A 19182-nucleotide genomic window follows, 5' to 3' on the forward strand; every position below is an offset into this window, starting at 1 on the left:
AGCACCTACCATGTTCCAGGCCCTGTCCTAAGCACGTTGTATGTATGGGCTCATTTATCCTCATCACCGCTCTGTGAGGTAGCTACTATTATTATGTCCATATTCCAGATGAGGAAACTGAGACCCAGGGCACACAGCTGGTAAGAGCCTAGATTTGTACTCAGGCATTCTGGCTCCAAAGTCCATGGTCCCAACTAGGTTTCTCCCGGCCCCAGAAGTGAGGGGTCTCCCAGGCTCCCCGCCCATGACCTCAGCTCTGCCCAGCTCCTGGTTCCTCCTGGTCCAGCTGCCCCAGGGCTGCACACATGAGGCTGCACACACCACGAAGTATGGTTGCTTCATCCTGGGGAAGCGACACTCAGCTTCCCTCCTGGACACTCTCGGGGTTTCCTACTAGCAAACTTTCACGTGCGGTGGGAAGAAGTCCCGGGGGCTTTAGTCTTCAGGGTGTCACATCAGTTTGTGCTCCTGTTTTTTCTCCTGCAGAATGGGGATTGTCGTGTCTACCTCACTGGGAAGCTGTGGAGATCAGTGGGGATGGGAGGGGAGCCACTTTGTCAAGCATCGTCTTCTGCTGAGTGTGGGGCAGCTCACTCAGTCTTTAATTAGTTGTGTGGTTTGGGGCAAGTGACCTTGGTTGTTCGAGCCTCAGTTTTCTCATCTGTAAAATGGGGCTAATAATAAGAGGACCACAGCTCAGAGGATAACTGTGGGGACTAGATGAGATGGTACCTGTAAAGCTCATTGTGCCTGGGACGTAATAAGTGCTCAACAAAACGGAGCCATTTACTGGTGTCTTTTAGCATAATCCTGTCCTGAAGGCAGGACCCAGACCTCTTCTAGCCAAGCCCAGGGCAAGGTCTACAGGATGTTCCGAATTAAGGCAGAAGAGTCTGAGCCACTGAAGGCGTCTCAGTAAGCACAGGGCAGAGTCCGGCCTCAAAACAAGTTTTTTCTCGTCTTCCTCCAAGCCAAACCTCTCCATCATTTGGGAAACGATTTCCTGTCTGTGTGGGCAGCAGCTCCGAGCTCATAAAACAGTTACCCTAAGACCAAGGTTGTGTCTGTGAGGACAGAATATTTCAGAAATGCACTTGCTGACTGAGAAAAGCTTCTCACTTGGAATTCTTTGCACGCTCCCTCCCCTGGGGCCAGTAGTGGCTGAGAAGATGTTGACTCAGAAACATGTTGGCCAGGGCTCTCGCCCACGCCTACTGCAGGGTTGCCTGTAAAGCCCCTGGGAAGGCCCCTCCCCAGATGTGACTCCTAGTGGGTGCTGCAGGCTCGTGGCAGGGGGTGGGGGTGGAGTGGGAAGGAGAAAGGGCCATCCTGTCTAGAACTTTAGATGCTTTAGAGATGAACCGCTTGAAGGCAAACAAGTGGTTGGTTCACAGTCTAGCTTTGTGGTTCAGCCACACAGAGAAAATAGTATCCTTCTCATGGGGAGAAAGGAGAGGTGGTGAGGATTCCTCAGCATGGCCGGCATCACCGGGTGGGCCATGACGGGGCCGTTGGATGTCTTGGAGGTGCCTCTCCACCGGAGAGTCCAGTGCAGTGACATTCAGAAATGCGGGTGTTAGATCAGATAAACTGTTCTGTAAGGAGACAGATGGCCCATAGTTTCGGCTTTGCCAGCTGTAAGAACTCTGTGGCAATTACTTAACTCTGCTTCTGTGGCACAAAAGCAGCCATAGACAATACATAAATGAAGAAGTCGGTTGTGTCCCAATAAAACTTTATTTACAAAAACAGACGGCGGACCAGATTTGGTCCACGGCTGTAGTTTACATGTTAGAGGAATGAGAGCTCAGCCAGGGCTGGATGCCGAGGAGCGCTTACTGGAGGAGGACATGGCAGCCGAGAGAAGCAAGAAAAACATTCCTGGCAGTGGCTGGCTTCACCCCAAATCTCGTGTGTGACGGTGAGTGTGCTCCTGGATGCTGGCCTTGCCTCTCGGAGGATCCACCTTCCCTGGACCGGGGTCCCATAATTTAAGGCCTTGCTGTCACTCCGAGAGCTTCAAACAGACCTTTAAAAAATACTTTACCCAGCTCCTCTAGTCGTTTTCAGAGGGATGCTTGGCCCAAGTTTCCCTCCGTAACTGGTAGTCACCAGATGGCATCTGTCCTGTTGCTCTCTCGTTACTGGTGAGAAAAGCAGAATAGTTCCTTTCTGGGACACCCCTCTTGGCCTCAGGGACAGACAGCATCCATGATGGCCTCACACTGCCGGCCTCCCTTTCTTTTTCTTCCTTTTTTTTTTTTTTAAATAAATTTATTTATTTTTGGCTGCGTTGGGTCTTCGTTGCTGCGCGCGGGCTTTCTCTAGTTGCGGCGAGCAGGGACTACTCTTTGTTGCAGTGCATGGGCTTCTCACTGCAGTGGCTTCTCTTGTTGCGGAGCATGGGCTCTAGGTGCACGGGCTTCAGTAGTTGTGGCACACGGGCTTCAGTAGATGTGGCTCGCGGGCTCTAGAGCGCAGGCTCAGTAGTTGTGGCACACGGGCTTAGTTGCTCCGCGACATGTGGGATCTTCCCGGGCCAGGGCTCGAACCCGTGTTCCCTGCATTGGCAGGCAGATTCTTGACCACTGCGCCACCAGGGAAGTCCCCGGCCTCCCTTTCTTCAGGAGGAGAGAGGTTTCAGGTTGTGTATCTGTCAGCGGCAGGGGCTGGGCAGCGTGACCCTCCCGAGCTGGGGACGCTGTCGTTCCAGCTCACCTGGGAGCCCAGGCCTCATGCCAGCTGGGCCCAGGGAACATCCAGTCACTGTGAGGGAGACCTGGAGATGCTGAGTCCTCTGTCCACCCCACAGGAGAACTGTACCGGGTTTCCTTGAGGAGACGGAGGTTCCCAGCCCAGGGAAGCATCGAGATCCACGAAGACAATGAGGTGGGTTTCTGAGGGTGTCTGGGCCACCTGTGTGGTCAGGATGTCAGCAAGAGCCCCGAGCTGGTAGACAGGCCACCCAGTTTTCACTCAGCTCTTCATCTGACTTGCTGTGTGATGTCACGCTGGTCCCTGTCCTTCTCTGGGCTTCTGGATCCCGCATGAACTAAAAGAGTCCCTTGGGACTCTTCCCACCCTGACACGGAGGGGCTTGCCCTCCTAGCAGCCTGTGCCCCTCACTCTGAATGCACAGGAGGTGCCGTCAGAGTCCCCCTGTGTGTGTGTGATTCTCTGTGTGCCCCCTGCCCCCACCTCCCCATTGCCGGTCTCTGTCTCTCCTGACTGATGTCCCTCTTAGGAAGGCTGCCCGCAGCGCTCCTGCAAGACGCACGTCCTCCTGCTGGTGCTGCACGGGGGGAACATCCTGGACACGGGCTCGGGGGACCCGTCCTGCAAGGTGGCCGACATCCACACCTTCAGCTCCGTGCTGGAGAAGGTCACGCGCGCCCACTTCCCCGCAGCCCTGGGCCACATCCTCATCAAGTTCGTCCCCTGTCCCGCCATCTGCTCTGAGGCTTTCTCACTCGTCTCCAAGTGAGTCCCTTTCTGCTTGTTTGGACTGGCTGGGGTTGGGGGGGCGGGCCGAAGCGGAGGGGCTGCCCCTGCCACATGGGTACGTGGTGGGCAGGTAGGTGCCTTCCTAGGCCTCTCTGGGCTGTCAGGTCCCGATCAACCACGAGCATCACCAGTGGGAAGTGGTCAGCTAGAGTCCAAAGTGATTAACACTTGCGCACCGAATCCTCCTCTGCCCGGGGCTGGGTGGCACTCAGACCCACTTCCTGTGCTCAACAGGCCCTGGTCTCCTTGGCCCAGACAAGGAAGCTGAGGCATTGAGAGGTCAAGCAATGTCCCCAGGGTTACGCAGCCCATGGACCCAGGAGTCAAACCCAGGCCGCCCCACTCTCGAGCCACACAATTAAGAGCCAGTAGAGATGTGTGCTATGATGGAGGGGGCACAGGGCACTGCGGACACTCAGAGAGAGGGCCAGGGAGGCTTCCTGGAGGAGGTGACTTTTGGGTGTGCTTTGATAGTAGCGTAACATCTTAAGGGTGCGGGCTCTCCGGTCAGCCTGGATTTGAGTTCCGGCTGTGTAACCTGGGGGAAGTTGTTTAACCTCTCCCTGTGTGTTTCCTTATCTGTAAAATGGGGGTGATCATGATATTAACCACCTCCTAGAGTTATCGTGAGGATTCTGTGTGCTAGTGCGTGTGAAGCACGTGGCAAGGCGCAGGCATTAGCTGAGACTCACATCACCATCCTGGTAGGGGTCCTTGTTGGTGGACAGTGGGCCGGGGCAGGAGAAGAGAACCCTGCTGGCTGGGAATAAGGCAGTGTGCTTGCAGGGCTTAGTTCTTCACGAACCTGCCCTGGAACCAGTACGGGACAGATTGTGAAACTGGGGGCCCTCAGAACCTGGGGGACTTTGGGAGATCCTGCCCACTGCTCCAGGACCCGGGGGCTCCCTCAGGTGCTCCCCAGATGCCTGCCCTGTTGAACCAGCTGAAGGTGGTGCCTGGAGCCAGCTGGGAGTCCTGGCTGCTCAGCAGTGATATAGGCAAACAAGACCCTGAGCACCTGTGTGGCAAACGGCTGGCTCTCGAGCCTGGAGCCTGGAACTTTCTGCAGCTGGGGTGAAAGGGAGGCCAGTGGCACCTCGGTCTCACCCCTCACCCCCTTTCATAGCTTCTGCAGAGGAGCCCCCATCCATGTGGGGTTTGGGGAGGGTGGAGAGGGATCCCCAGTCTGGTGCCAACTCCCCAGGGGGATGGAGTGGGTGCTCTGGATCAGGTGTGGCTCTAAGGAGAGGGGCTCAGCGTCAGGCTGCTTCAGGGGGAACATGGGGAGGGCATGCGGGGAGTCCCCTCTGAGAGAGAGTTCTCCCCTCTGAGAGAGAAAGGAAAGTCTCCTCTGCCTTCTAGATTTATCCGTGTTCCCAGGACACGGGCTGGGCAGATCCCAACCAGAGTTGGAAGGAAGGAGGTTCGGTCAGGAAGGAGAGTAGTTCCCCAACCTGGTTAATGGCCCAGACTCCGGGTGTGTTTTTTTTTAAACTGCTAGGCGGTCGGGCCTCCCCCTGGGTGGGCTGAGTCCGGAGGGGAGGAGCCCTAGAATCTGCATCCCGACTTCCTCCAGGCTTTTGCTCTGCAGCGGGTTTGGGAAGCAGAGCTGAAAGAAGGCTCTGTCCCTCACTGCCAGTAGTCGGAGTTAATTGTGTTCCTTCATCATCAATCTCAGGACTCCCCACCCCTCCCCGCTCTCCCCAGGACATCTGACCTCCAGGGCCGGGTCACCCGGCTCAGGCCTGATCTCCAGGAAGACAAATGGCCCGGCATCCACTGGAGGGGCCAGCCGGAGGGAGCCTAGCTGTCCCCCAGGCAGCTCCTTACCCCAGCCATCGATCACCCCTAATCACTGCTGGGAAGGAGGTCTTTCTCAGCTAATTAAAATCTCTCCGGCTGCAATTGAGGGCTGTTTCCTCTAATTTGTGTTTCTTTTGGAGATGAGGAATGGCTGTTAGGCCCGCCTGGCACACCATGAGGTCTCTGCCTCCTGTCCAGGGTGCCCTGAGCCCTGTCACCTTCCCCAGTTTCTGTCAGGTCCCTGTTGGGCCCTGGGATGACCTGAGCTTGGACTATGGGGGAAGGGCAGGCTCTGGGGAGGGGACGTACAGTCCCTCCCTCTGTTGTCCCTCCCGGCCAGCTGGGTCCGGTACCCCAGGGGACAGAGGTAGGATGGGTGGGGTGCAGGCAGGCACAGGCAGCTGGGAGCTGGTCCCTATTGGGGCTGAGCTGCCCAGAGAGAGGGAGGCAGGAGGAAGTGAGGGGCCCACGCAGCGGCTGAGGATCAATCCACTGGTGTGTGGGGGGGTGCTGTAGGACAGGCTCTCTCAGTCCTTTCTGGGGTCACAGACCTTTCTGCAAAGCCCTTGATGGCTCTGATCCTCTCCCCAGAAAGATGGACACGATATCATGCGTGCAGCTGCGTGCCCACCTCCAAGCTGTGGCCGATGTGTGATACCCATGCCTGGCATGCCCTCTCACCTCCCTTCTAGCTTTCCTAAAGCCTTTCTTGAGGCCTAGTTCAAGCCTCACCTCCTCCAGGAAGCCTGCCATGATGACATGTCCCCGTCCTGATCCACACCAGAGGCTTCCTCCATAACTGGGGTGTCCTTTGAAGCCATACAGAAAAGGGCAGAGAGCACTGCTGTCATAAGAGGCACAGGGCCCACATCATGGCTGGCACGGGATGGACATACAGGGGATTCAGCAGAGGCTTGCCCCTCCCTCCACCCCCACCCCATTGCCTGTGCTTTGTCTCGTCCGGCTCCTGCCTGTGTCCTCCTGAAGAGTCCCCGAGCCGAACGCCCAATTCCTGGCCAGCATGTGCTCTCTTTTGCCCGGCTGGGCTTACCTTGGCCCCCTGTCTGCAGCCTGAATCCCTACAGCCACGATGAGGGCTGTCTCAGCAACAGCCAGGACCACATCCCTCTGGCCGCCCTGCCCCTGTTGGCCATCTCCTCCCCGCAGTACCAGGATGCAGTTGCCACCGTCATCGAGCGAGCCAACCAGGTGTACATGGAGTTCCTCAAATCCCCCGATGGGATTGGCTTCAGTGGGCAGGTAGGACAGCCTGCCCTCACCTCCCTGTCCTGGTCCCTGCCTGGAGAGAGGCTGGGGTCTTCCAGAAGGATCTAGACCAGGGTGCCCTGGAGCCCTAGTTTCTGAGATCCAAAGAGGCTTTTGAGATCTTTGAGTTTATCCTCATTTTACAGATAGAAAAACTGAGGCCAACATCTGAGTTCTGATTTTCAGCCCATGCTGATCTGTGGCCCAAGTCTGACCCCTGACTGTAGCCTGCCTCCTGTCCTCAAGCTGACCCTCCCATCCCCCTGTTGGGACTCTCAGTGCCTCCCTGGGAGAGGCTCCTTGTTCCCCCGCGGACAGGCGACCCACGCTCTGGCTGGGTGTGGAGTGGGGGTGGGGGGTGGCAGTGGGCAGGCCTGCAGTCCCAGCTCTGCCTTCTCCAGGTGTGTCTCATCGGGGACTGTGTGGGGGGCCTCCTGGCCTTCGATGCCATCTGCTACAGCGCGGGGCCCTCAGGTGACAGCCCTGGCAGCAGCAGCCGGAAGGGGAGCGTCAGCAGCACCCAGGTGCGGGCCAGATAGTGGGAATGGGGGAGGGTCTGTCCTTGGGAGCCCCAGCCCCGGCCCATGGGGAACAGGGCCTTTCTTGGGGGAGCAGTGTTAGCTTTTCATGTTTGTGCTGTGACATCCACGTTACAAGGTATCGTATCACAGTCCTGCAAGAGTAGTGGGAGATGATTATTACAGGTGAAGAAACTGAAGCCCAGAGACGGCTCATGCCGGGTTTGGTCCCTAGACAGCTGTCCAGAGTCCTGCTGGGTTGCCGAGCCCTTTGGACTTGGGGGAAAGCCCTGTGCCTAAAATCCCACCATTACTGTGCTGTGGCTCCCATGCCCCTTTTGGAAGAAGTACTGCCTCACACCGTAGGAGAAAGGGGTTCATCTGTGCTGGGGGAGGAGGCGGGGCCCCGGAGTCTCCAGTGACCGAAGTGTCCTCCTGTCCTCTGCTCGGCCGCAAAGGACACCCCGGTTGTGGTGGAGGAGGAATGCAGCCTGGCCGGCAGCAAGCGACTCAGCAAGAGCAGCATCGATGTCTCCAGCGCGTTGGAGGATGAAGAACCCAAGAGGCCATTGCCCCGGAAACAGAGCGACTCCTCTACCTATGACTGCGAGGCCATCACCCAGCATCACGCCTTCCTATCAAGGTAACCGCTCCTTGTGCCTGCTGCCTTCCAGCAAAGTGTCCAGCGGGACAGGACCTCGGCCCGTAGTCATCTGGGAGGCCTGTGACTCCCAGGCCCTTGCATTGGGGTTGGGGGAAGGGAGCAGCACTGAAATGCTGGGACCAAGGCCATTTCCCACGGACTCTGCGCCAAGACCCGGGACTCTGCACCCTGTGTCCGCCCCACTCCCCAGCTTACAGAGAGCTGGGGGCAATCGGTCCCACCAAGAGGGTAGATGCTGCTCTTCCGCCTACTTCACTGATGGTCTTAAGAATCTGGTGAAAGAACAGATGTAGGTGTGTTTTGTATTTCTTGGTATTGTGTTCTTGGTATTTCTCAGATGGGGCAGCAGAGGCCAAGGAGGTTAGGAACTTTCCAGGGATCACACAGCCAGTTTACTGGAGAGCTGGGGTCAGCAGTTTGGTCTCCCAGGGCCCAGCACCCAATGCACTCTCATTCAAAGGCCAGCCGGGCCCCTCCATGGAACTGCCCACCCTTTAACTTTCTAGAAGAGGCATGTTAACAGACACTGGCTGGATGAATTATCTGTACATTTATTCAGGATTCAGATGGGTATTGAACATAGATGCAGATGGGAAGGAACGCCTCTTTTCTTCTTCCCTTTCTCCTCAATTCTCTCCTCCCATCCTCCCTCCTCTTTTCTACCCAGATGATAAGTAGCATGAGGTCATCCCAACATTTGGAAAGTGTATCCTCTCACCATTGCTGACTTCGGAGTATTTCCTTGCAGTATATTTTTTACTTGCTTTGCCTATAGTTTTACTTTAAAAAACCCTCTAATATTGTGGTCTTTTCCCCATATAATTAATTAAAAATAGTTGGTAAATATTCTTTTTTAAAAAAATTATTATTATTTAATTTATTTTTTTTAACCTTTTATTTATTTTTTCTTTTTTACATCTTTATTGGAGTATAATTGCTTTACAATGGTGTGTTAGTTTCTGCTTTATAACAAAGTGAGTCAGTTATACATATACATATGTCCCCATATCTCTTCCCTCTTGCATCTCCCTCCCTCCCACCCTCCCTATCCCACCCCTCCAGGCGGTCACAAAGCACCGAACTGATCTCCCTGTGCTATGCGGCTGCTTCCCACTAGCTATCTACCTTACGTTTGGTAGTGTATATATGTCCATGCCTCTCTCTCGCTTTGTCACAGCTTACCCTTCCCCCTCCCCATTCTTAAAAATATTTTTTTGAGTGAATGGATGACATCTTACTTAGTCCCAGTAACTGGACACTTTGGCTTTTTCCAGTTCTTTGCAATTATAAACAGCACTCCAGAAACATCTTTGTGCATAAATATTTTATTTATATATATATATATATATATGGGTTATTTCATTCAGATGGATTCCTGGAGGAAGAATTATTAAGTCAAAGGCTCTGCATATTCAAATCATATTTAAAGCCCCTTGGAAAGATTATTCTTTAGAAAAGCAGCTACATTTCAAGTCAGGTTGCAAGGTAAAATCATACCATTTCTGGTTCATCCTTGAAAAATCCTTTAAGAAAGCCCCAAATTTGGAGAGTGACATGAAGTTGGAGGCTCTCGATAGCTGGTCCAACACAGCCAGCTCTTCCTTCTGGTGTAGGGACAGATGGCTGTTTCTCTGGCAGTTAAGTAGTTGGTGTGTGTTTAGGGACCACGCTGTACATGAAATACGAATTGTTAAACACCGGGGTGGTCATCCTCACAGCAAGATGCTCACACTGTGAGAGGCGGAGGGTGTGTGGGGATTCAGATTCAACTGCCCAGACCCTCGCCCACAGGGGATGGGGGACTGGCACACATTATTTCGATTGTTATTTCTAGGATTCCCTTTCTCCTCCAACTTGAGTATTTTAGTAGAATTTGCATTCCATTAATGGATTCATAGATCATGCGATCCTGCTGGACTTTCTTAAACCCCGAGCAGTACCTAAATGCAGCTGGAAGGTCAGGGAGGTCCCCAGTTTTCTGCCCATTCTCAGCAGCCCACTCTGGGTCTGTGGCTAAACATCAACTTGAAGTCTTTGGGGCAACGGGCACCTGGGATGGGAACGGCTGGAATTCTGTGTGTCTCATGTTTTTCTCTTTAAGCTCAGCTTCCTTTGTGGGCTAGAGGGGAGGGAAGACAAAGCTCTTTGCATCTGTGTTTGCAAGTTGCCTGGAACATGAGTTACCATGAAAGCCCTCATCCTGGCAGAACTGATGTCACCCAGCTGTCTGGCCAGGCCGGGCTTCTCTGCTGGACAGGGCAGGAATTCACAGTGTGGCCATCACAAGACCAGTACGATGGGGCAGACCTGCCAATGTGCAGGGGGCTTAGGTTTTCAGGTGCTCAGTCTATTTTAGTGAAGAAAGTTTGATTGGATCATGGCCACGCGTATTTGTTCAAGTAGCGTCTGTGGCTGCCCGCGTGCCACGCGGCAGAGTTGAGTTAAGTAGATGTGATGGAGGCCATATGGCCCCCGAAGTCTGAAATATTTACCATCTGGCCCTTTACAGGAAAAGTTGGCTGACTGCTGCCTTACCCAAACGTTGGCCAGGCCTTGGCGTTGGATGCTGAGATGGTCGCCATCTCGTGTCGGTGATCCATCAAGTGGACTCCGGGTCTGAGCCCCGCCCCAGAGACAGAGGGCTGGGCGCTGCACCACGGACCTCAGGCTGCTCTGCTAAGTGCTCACCCCCCGTGCTTGGTCCTCCCCTAACCTGCGCTCCCCTGTCTTCCTCCCTCGGCCAGCATCCACTCGAGCGTGCTGAAGGATGAGGCGGAGCCCCCTGCGGCCGGGGGGCCCCAGCTCCCCGAGGTCAGCCTGGGCCGCTTGGATTTTGAGGTGTCCGACTTCTTCCTCTTTGGCTCGCCCCTGGGCCTGGTCCTGGCCATGCGGAGGACGGTGCTGCCCGGACTGGATGGTGGGTATGGTGTGGGCTGGGGTCCAAGATGCCTTTGGGTCACTAGGCCACTGTGTGAGGGCCTGGAATTGGGGAGAGTGGGGGCGGGGAGGGCCACGGAGTTGGGGTAGATGAAGAGAGAGGTGAGGAAGAAGAAGGAGGGGTCGGGGGGGAGGAGAGTGGGGCAGTTTCCCTAGATGGGCAAAGGTGAGGCAGCTCCTGGTGGATTTCGCTGTCCCTGTCACATGCCCCAGACTGATTTGTGCCCCCATTGTCCAGTTGTCATGCTGTCAGGGAAGAGAAGCCCTATTGCACCCACCCCCTCCATCCCCAGTACCCAGGCAGGCCCTCTGCAGCTGGGTTGGTCTCACTGCCCCCTGCAGATGCCCTGCTCACCTCAGTGCGTTTGCTCTTGCAGTCCCTGCAGCCTTCAGTGCCTTCTCCCCATTCCTCTAAAATACACACGGAGGTGATTTGCACCAGCAGATGGCTTAGCAATGACTCTGAGGATATAAGAGGCTGGAGGCACCTCAGAGAACAATGGATCAAGGATTCTCGAATTTCCTTAGCACCAAAGTTTACCAACAACCTGCACTATGGAACAGATAAAAAGTGGGGGGGGGTCTGCTAGAAGTGGGGAGAGGAGGCAGAATCCCACGGCCGTCCTTAACGTTGCTAAGGAAACCTAGGGCTCCCTGGATGCTGGACTGTCCAGTCCTCTAAGAGGGACAGGGAGGTGCGTTGATGCGCTGAAGCCTCAGTGGAGACACCTGCTGGTCAATGGGAGAAGTGTTCTGTCAGCTCTGGCAAACTAAGAAGTCTACTTACTACTGGGCTTGGGAATTGAGCGGGCCGAAGGAAGGGGTGCTGATCCTGACTGAAAGATCCTAGGTCCGCTTCATAGATCAGGTAGCAACTAAGTGGCAGCTAGAAGAATTTAAAGGCGTTTGACCAGTGGAAATAGTGGAGGGCGTCCTGCTAGGAGGAGGGGCAGCTTGAGCAGAAGCACAGAGAAAGGAAAGCAGCAAGCCTGGCTGGGGAGTCACTGACGTCCACCATGGCTGTAGTGCTGGGCACCTACAGCGGTGCTTCTAGGTGGGGCAGGTTGGCAAGGCATTGAAGGCCAAGCTGAACCTCATGGCTTTGATCCTGTCGGTAGCAGGGAGCCATGGCAGGTTCTTGAGCAGAGGAGTAGGCTACTCAAAGCTGCAGTCAAGGGAGCCTCCTAGGGCCAAGGGAGCAGGTGCTCAAGGGGCTTCCCCCATGTATCCTCCCACTTCCCACCCCCACCCAGGTTTCCAGGTACGTCCTGCCTGCAGTCAGGTCTACAGCTTTTTCCACTGCGCAGACCCCTCTGCCTCCCGGCTTGAACCACTGCTGGAGCCCAAGTTCCACCTGGTGTCGCCCGTCAGCGTGCCCCGCTACCAGAGGTTCCCGCTGGGTGACGGACATTCCCTCCTCCTTGGTAGGCCCTCAGGAGTATAAGAGTGTGCTGAGCCGGAGGCTGGGCCCCAGCTAGGAGGTGCCCCAGGACACCCTCTCTGGTCCAGCCCCTCCAAGCTAGTCAGCTGTCAGAGTTGACTAGACTCACCTGAACAAGGTCTGTGTGCTTGGTGCGGGGGGGACAGGAAGACAGCTGACTCACCTGCCTTCTGAGCAGCCCACCTGTGTGAGCACCTGTTCTGCAGGAGGCATCTTTGGGCTCTGCCCCGTGACCAGCTCCCATGGCCGGGACCAGCATCATACTTGAGTTGTCAGACCTGATTGTAAGTCCAGGGATCCATGCTGAGTACTATTCCTAGAGCCCAGCCTGGACTCTGGAGGGGCAGGGCACGGAGTGGGTCACCCTGGAGGGCTTCATGGAAGAGGGGACCTTCAACCAAGGCATTGGACAGGTGGAGAAGAGCTGGAGGATGGGGGTTGGAGAGATCTTCTGGGTGGAGGGAACATCAGGAGCAAGGGCAGGTGGGTTTGGGGGAGGGCCAATGGCCTCCAGGGCTTAAGTGGGGTGAGCCAGGCATGGACTGGGGTGAGGCCAAGGGGAGGCCTCTATTGGACAGTCAGGGGCTTGGAGATCAGAGCCTTGGCTCCGTACCACAGTTCAGGAAGTTTAGCCAAGCCTGTTCATAGATTTGGGCCAGATTGGGGGCGGGGGCTGCTGTGCATGTGGCTCATTCAGGATTAAAATCCAATTTACCGGGCTTCCCTGGTGGCGCAGTGGTTGGGAGTCCGCCTGCCGGCGCAGGGCGCGCGGGTTCATGCCCCGGTCCGGGAGGGTCCCGCGTGCCGCGGAGCGGCTGGGCCCGTGAGCCGTGGCCGCTGGGCCTGCACGTCCGGGGCCTGTGCTCCGCAATGGGAGAGGCCGCAGCGGTGAGAGGCCCGCGTACCGCAAAAAAAAAAAGAAAAAAAAATCCAATTTACCCCCCTTGCCCCCATTTCAGTGGAAACTTAATTTCCAAAGTCCTCTTTTGTCAGGAGTTTCCGTAGATAGAAGGGGCTCTAAAACCTTCCCACATCTTAAAATGTGTCACTCTCTGCTCAGGGCATCCCCGTGCCCCCAGGGGGCGCCCTCGCTCCCAGGCTGGAGGCCCCATTCATTTCCAAGCTCAGCCACAGTCCTCTGTGGCTCAGGGAGGAGTCTGATACAAGAGTACATGGTAATGTGCCACCTGTGACCTCAGCTGGTGCTTTTGAGGCAGGGTCCCAGACGCGCCCTCGGCAGCTCTTCTGGGGCTGGACGTGACGGTTGGGACCCTGACTCGTGCCTGCCTAACCCATGGCTTGGAGGAGGTGAAATCTGACTGCACACTATGGTGAGGTGGTCCCGTCAGGCCCTGGGGTAAGAGGTGCGGGCTGCCCGCTGGGCAGGTGAGGGAGCAGGCCGGGCTCAGCCTCCTGCCCAGCATGGGGCTGGCGCACACGGGCAGCTTCATCTGAGGCCCACCACTCGGCCTTGACTGTGAAATTCCCCCTCCAGCTGACGCCTTGCACACCCACAGCTCCCTCTTCCTGGAGGGCAGCTCCCGGGGCAGCCCGCCGCTTCTGGAGGCCCCTGCCTCACCCCCTCAGGCCCCGAGGTCCCAGCGCCCGGGGCGGAGGATAAGCCAGGGCAGCTCCCACAGTGAGAGCTCGGAGTCCTCGGACAGCCTGGCCCCCGTGGGCACCTCCCGCAGTGAGTGAGGGTCTCCCGGGCCCTGCCTGGATTCACGGGAGAGGGAACCCTCCTCCGGGTGGCCGCTGGCCCACTGCCGGGGCTGCTGAGGGCGGGGGAGGAGGGGAAAAGGGAGTCCAGACCGAGCTCTGACCTCAGAACTGTGACCTCTGACCCTGGACAGGGGCCCTGACCTCTGACCGTGGACTGAGATGTGACCTTGCCAGGCCTCGACTTAATCCCAACGTTCAGTTTTCCCCCTGGGAGTCCCTGTGACCAACAGCCCTGGGATGAGACTGTGCACGTCTCCGTGGGTCAGGCCCCCATCCTGGGGACCAGTTTGCAGCACGCGTCCTGGGGGAGGGGTGGGTATGCGAGGGGGCTGGGGGGTCGTTGAAGGTGGAGGAGGACCGGCACATTTCCCAGAGCTCATTCTGAGCCGAGCGCTCTGGCCCCAGACTTGTGCCCCGAGTGGCACATCCACCCCTGGATCCGGGCCCTGGGGTCCCGCGCTGCCCCTTGGGTCAAAGCCCCGGGCAGGCCGCTCTGACCTTGCCCCACTCTTGGACCCGCAGTCACAGCCAAGTGGTGGGGCAGCAAGCGCATCGACTACGCCCTGTACTGCCCCGACGTCCTCACCGCCTTCCCCACCGTGGCCCTACCCCACCTCTTCCACGCCAGCTACTGGGAGTCCACGGACGTGGTGGCCTTCATCCTGAGACAGGTACTGTCGTCCCTTCTTGGGAGGGCCCGTCCTTCTGGGGAGAAGAGGCTGACCTTGCAGGCCACGTTGGACACTGGGAAGGCACTGAAGCGCGATGAGTGGGGGGGTGACCTGGACAGACAACGGTTTTCCTAAGGAACGCTGGCTTCTGGCCAATGGCGTGGTACTTTCTAGAAAATTAAATAGACACCACATAGGAGAATGTACCTATGTTTCAGCTTGGAGACTGGAGTCATCATGCCTGTTCCCCTGTGGGTCTCAAGGTCCTCGTCTCTAAAATAGGTGGAGAGAGAGGCCAGTGACTGAGGGAGAGCCTGGTGGGGAAGAGGATGGGAGGTGAGGGTCGGATCACATGCACCCTTCACGGCCAAGGTCAGAGGGGGATTTTATACTGGGTCCAATGAGAAGCCACTGCAGAGTTTTGAGCAAGGGAGAGATACTGATATTTTAGAAGGAAGTCCTGTGGCTGCTGCTTGGAGGGCAGGAGAGCAAGTGTGAGGCCCCGCTATGAGGCAAGCATGGGATCCCAACCTTGAGGTGGCGGCTTGGGCTAGGAAGCCGGTGGCGTGGCGGAGGTGCCGAGGAGCTGCCGGGTTGGAGGTGTGGTGACAGGACCTGCTGACGTTCGGGCTGCGAGGGAAGGACGGGGGGCGGGTCCCACGAATCCTGGTTTCCACTCGATTAACTATGGTGACACTATGCCCTAGGGCTGGGGGAGAGCGGGGCTGGGCGGGAGGGGATACTGAGTCTTGGGTCTGGACCTGGGAAGATGAGATGCCTGTTAGATGTTGGGAGGGAAGGTGAGTGGAGAATCTGGAGCTTAGCTGGCTTGGAGATTAAAATGTCGAGTCATCAGAGCTTGGATGGCATTTAAAGCCAGCGATGGGTTGCCCTGCTTCTCACACCAATTCCCATGTGTGGGTTTTTTCCCCACACCAGGCAAGTCTCTGACCTCAGCTGGGTGCCCTGCAATTTCACTCAGTTTTGACATTATCTACCTAGAGATAGGGCCAGATCCCACAGGTTAAGGGCTCAGCCCTGCAACTGCCCGCCCCTCCCCCATCAGATGTCAATCTTCAGGTCGTCACCTGGGTTTCTCTCTCTCTCTCTCTTTTTTTAAACATCATGAAAAATTTTTTTCTATATATTTTTTTGGTTGCGTCAGGTCTTAGTTGGCGCACATGAGATCTTCATTGAGGCATGTGGGTCCTTTCGTTGCAGCACGTGGGCTTCTCTCTAGTTGTGGCATGCAGGTTTTTCTCTCTCTAGTTGTGGCGCGCGGGCTCTGTAGTTTGTGGCACACGGGCTCTCTTGTTGAGGCGTGTGGGCTCAGTAGTTGTGGCACGTGGGTTTTAGTTGCCCCGCAGCATGTGGGATCTTAGTTCTCCGACCGGGGACTGAACCCACGTCCCCTGCATTGGAAGGTGGATTCTCTACCACTGGACCACCAGGGAAGTCCCTCACCTGGGTTTTCTGACACACGGGCTATAGAATGGAGGTTCCAAAGATCCTCTCCTTGGATTCAGTTAATTTGCTAGAGTGGCTCACAGAACTCAGTTTATTTACTAGATTACTGGTTAATTATAAAAAGATTTTATAAAAGGAACAGCCAGATGGAAGAGATGCAAGGGGCAGGGTATGGGGAAAGGAGTTGGAGCTTCCATGCCCTCTCTGAGGGCACCACCGTCCCCAAATTCCCATGTGTTCACCAACCTGGAAGATCTCCAAATCCCATCCTTTTGGGTTTTTGTGGAGGCTTCATTACATAGACATGATGGATTAAATCACTGGCTTTCGGTGATTGAACTCCAGCCTCCAGCCCCTCTCCCCTCTCTGGAGGTGGTGATGTGGGGCTGGGGCGGGACTGGAGGTGGTGATATGGGGCTGGGGCGGGACTGAACGTTCCAACCCTCTGATCACAAGGTTGGTTCTCCTGGCAACCAGCCCCATCCTTAGATGCGGTTCAAGTCACCTCATTAACATATCAAAAGACACCTTTGTCCCTCTCACTTAGGAAATTCCAAGGATTTGAGGAGCTTTGTGCCAGAAATTGGACAAAGACCAAATACATACTTCTTCTTATAAATCACAATATCACAGATACCGAGGGAGTTACTGTAGATGGAGAAGTTCAGGGAGGAGTCCTGGAGCTCCTCTGGGGAGAGAGGAAGAGCCACCGAAGGGAACGGAGGAGGACATCCCTTGAGGTCGGAGGAGGACCAGAGCGGATAGACGGGAGGGGGCCGCTGAGTTGGGCAGGGTGGAGGTCACAGGGCCTTGGCAAGAATGGCTTCAGAGGAGACACAGGGTCAGAAGCCTGCCTGGAGTGAGGGAGGGGAGAAGGCAGGGGGGACGTGGAGACAGTGCAGGGCGAGTCTTCTGTGGACTTTTGCTGTCAGGGAGAACAGGAACATGTGATGGTGGTTGAGACGGGTCCTAGGGAGAGGCGCCATGACGGCATATTTAGATGCTAAGGAGAAGGATCCAGTAGTGAGGGACTAGCCAGCAATGTAGGGTTCAGAGGGGAGCTGGCTCCATTATGTTCTTGAGGGGGTGGGTGGGGCTGGGTGGGACCGGGGCTCCAGCTGGCCTTCAATAAGGGTCACCCACCGTAATGGGGGAAGGCAGAGAAGTGGTACGGACACAGGTGGCTGCTAGGTTTGGGTGTTGAGAGCAGAGGCTGCTTCCAGGCCAGAGCATTTGAGAGACAGTGGTCTGGCCCCAGCCGTCAGGACCGGTGGGCAGAGTGGTAGGTGCTGGGGGCTCCCGGCCTCCTGAGGGTCCCAGGCTGGGAGGTGGGGAGGCCTGGGGGAGGGCCTGACTGGCTGCAAGCTGGAGGGCCCTGACACCGTGGGGAGGAGGGAGAGGGGTCCAGATGGCCTGACCCAGAGTCCTGCTGGGCCGCTAATCAGGTGATGCGCTATGAGAGCGTGAACGTCAAGGAGAGTGCTGGCTTGGACCCCGCAGCACTGAGCCCCGCCAACCCCCGCGAGAAGTGGCTTCGAAAGAGGACCCAGGTCAAGCTGCGGGTATGTGCTTGTTGGAGGTGCCTACGGGTTGAGGCTGTGGTCTCGGGGAGGTGGGGCTGCCCCCGGGGGCTGGGGCATCCACACGGCGGGGAAGGGCTTTGGTTCGCTCCTCAGATCGCCGTGCTCGTACATGCTGGGATTCAGGCTTAGACGAGGCCCCCGGGGGCGGCAGTGGATGGGGAGGGGGGAGTAGGTGAGATGGGGAGCTGGTTGCCCGTGGCCTGGCTCCGCAGGAGCACCACGGGTGGGGCTCCAGGGCGCTGGGGATGGTGAGGAGATGCCAACTGTGGAGCAATTGCTATATGCCAGGGCTCTGTAGATGTACCCAGGGGTCCGAAAGAGTCCTACACACAACCACGGGGCTCACAGCCCAGTGTGGCATTTGCCATCATATAGAGGGAGGCACAGATTAGGAAGAAGATGAAGAGAAGGATTGTCGGGGCAGGCCGTGTGGTGCTTCCCTGAAGAAGCATCATCTCTGCGAGGTATTGATGTACGAATAGGAGTTCGGTAGGCATACATTCATTTACTCAGCAAACGATGGTCAATACCTACTGTGTCCCAGACCCTTTGCCAGGCAGTGGGGCACAGGGATTTACAAGCACAGCCACTGCTGGGGTGGGCACTTCCAGTCCTGTGGGAACATCAGACATGGACTCCAAGAACAGTCCTAAATGGTACAAGGTGATCAGTGATCCACGAATCAACTCTTTTTTTGGTAAACATATTTATTGAGCTATAACCACATTTTATACAATTCACCCACTTAAAGTGTGCAATTCAAGGTATCTTAGTGTATTCAGCGATGTGTGCAGCCATCATCATGGTTAATTTTAGATCATTTTCATCACCTGCAAAAGAAATCCCTTAACCTTTAGCTACCATCCCCCTCCCCCAGCCCCCTACTGCCACCCCTAACCTTAAACAACCACTAATCTACTTTCTGTCTCTATAGATTTGCCTATTCTGGACATTTCATAGAATGGAATCATACAATATGTGGTTCCTTGCATCTGGCTTCTTTCACTGAGCACCTTTTTCAAGGTTCATCCACGTTGTGGTTTTTGTCAGTACTTAATTCCTTTTTACGGCATCTTTCCATGTGTTTATTTCCATGAATGAGCTCTTCCCTTATCAGTATTCTGGTAAGCAGGCCTGCATCTCCCACTTGACTGAGGGTTTCCAGGTCAGCAGGGTCCATGACTGGTTCCTCTCTGCATCCCCAGAGCCCAGCTCTGGGACCAGTGCAGATGAGGTGCCTGCAAATGTTTGTTGAATTGAATTAAAATACCATGGGAATTGAGAGGAGGTAGAGACCATCTCTGGGGAGTCCACCAGTGCTTCTTGGAGAGGACGACGTTGAGTCAGGTCTTAGTGGATGGGCTGGAAGAAGGAGGCAGGGGACCAGGGATGCCATAGAAAGTGGGGGGACCAGTGTGAGCAAAGGCCCAGAGGCCTCTGCAGAGCCTGACCTGAAAGAACCAGTGGGGCTTCAAAGGGCGGCAGCAGGAGATGGGACTGAAAAGATTGCCCAGCAAAGTTTTGATGCCAGGCTCAGGATTTGTACTTCATCCCAAGGGCCCCGGGGGGTTAAAAGATCTGTGCTTTATAAAGACGGTTCATCTGC

General features: G+C 55.9%; 1 protein-coding gene across 1 annotated transcript in view; it reads left to right on the plus strand.

Moving 5' to 3' along the window:
* PITPNM3 (PITPNM family member 3) overlaps nt 1-19182 on the plus strand; it is a gene marked incomplete at its 3' end in the record, with an annotated part of 86053 nt that overhangs the window by 57474 nt on the left and 9397 nt on the right. Inside the window, exons 5-14 of the mRNA XM_081219142.1 lie at nt 2813-2889; nt 3245-3480; nt 6378-6567; nt 6975-7097; nt 7550-7734; nt 10500-10672; nt 11946-12116; nt 13629-13823; nt 14378-14526; nt 17439-17555. Coding sequence (XP_081075268.1) covers nt 2813-2889; nt 3245-3480; nt 6378-6567; nt 6975-7097; nt 7550-7734; nt 10500-10672; nt 11946-12116; nt 13629-13823; nt 14378-14526; nt 17439-17555 — 1616 coding nt within the window. The remainder of the gene's footprint in view (nt 1-2812; nt 2890-3244; nt 3481-6377; nt 6568-6974; nt 7098-7549; nt 7735-10499; nt 10673-11945; nt 12117-13628; nt 13824-14377; nt 14527-17438; nt 17556-19182) is intronic.

The sequence above is a fragment of the Mesoplodon bidens genome (genome assembly GCF_964165515.1).
Source record: "Mesoplodon bidens genome assembly, chromosome: 19".
NCBI classification, from domain to species: Eukaryota; Metazoa; Chordata; class Mammalia; order Artiodactyla; family Ziphiidae; genus Mesoplodon; species Mesoplodon bidens.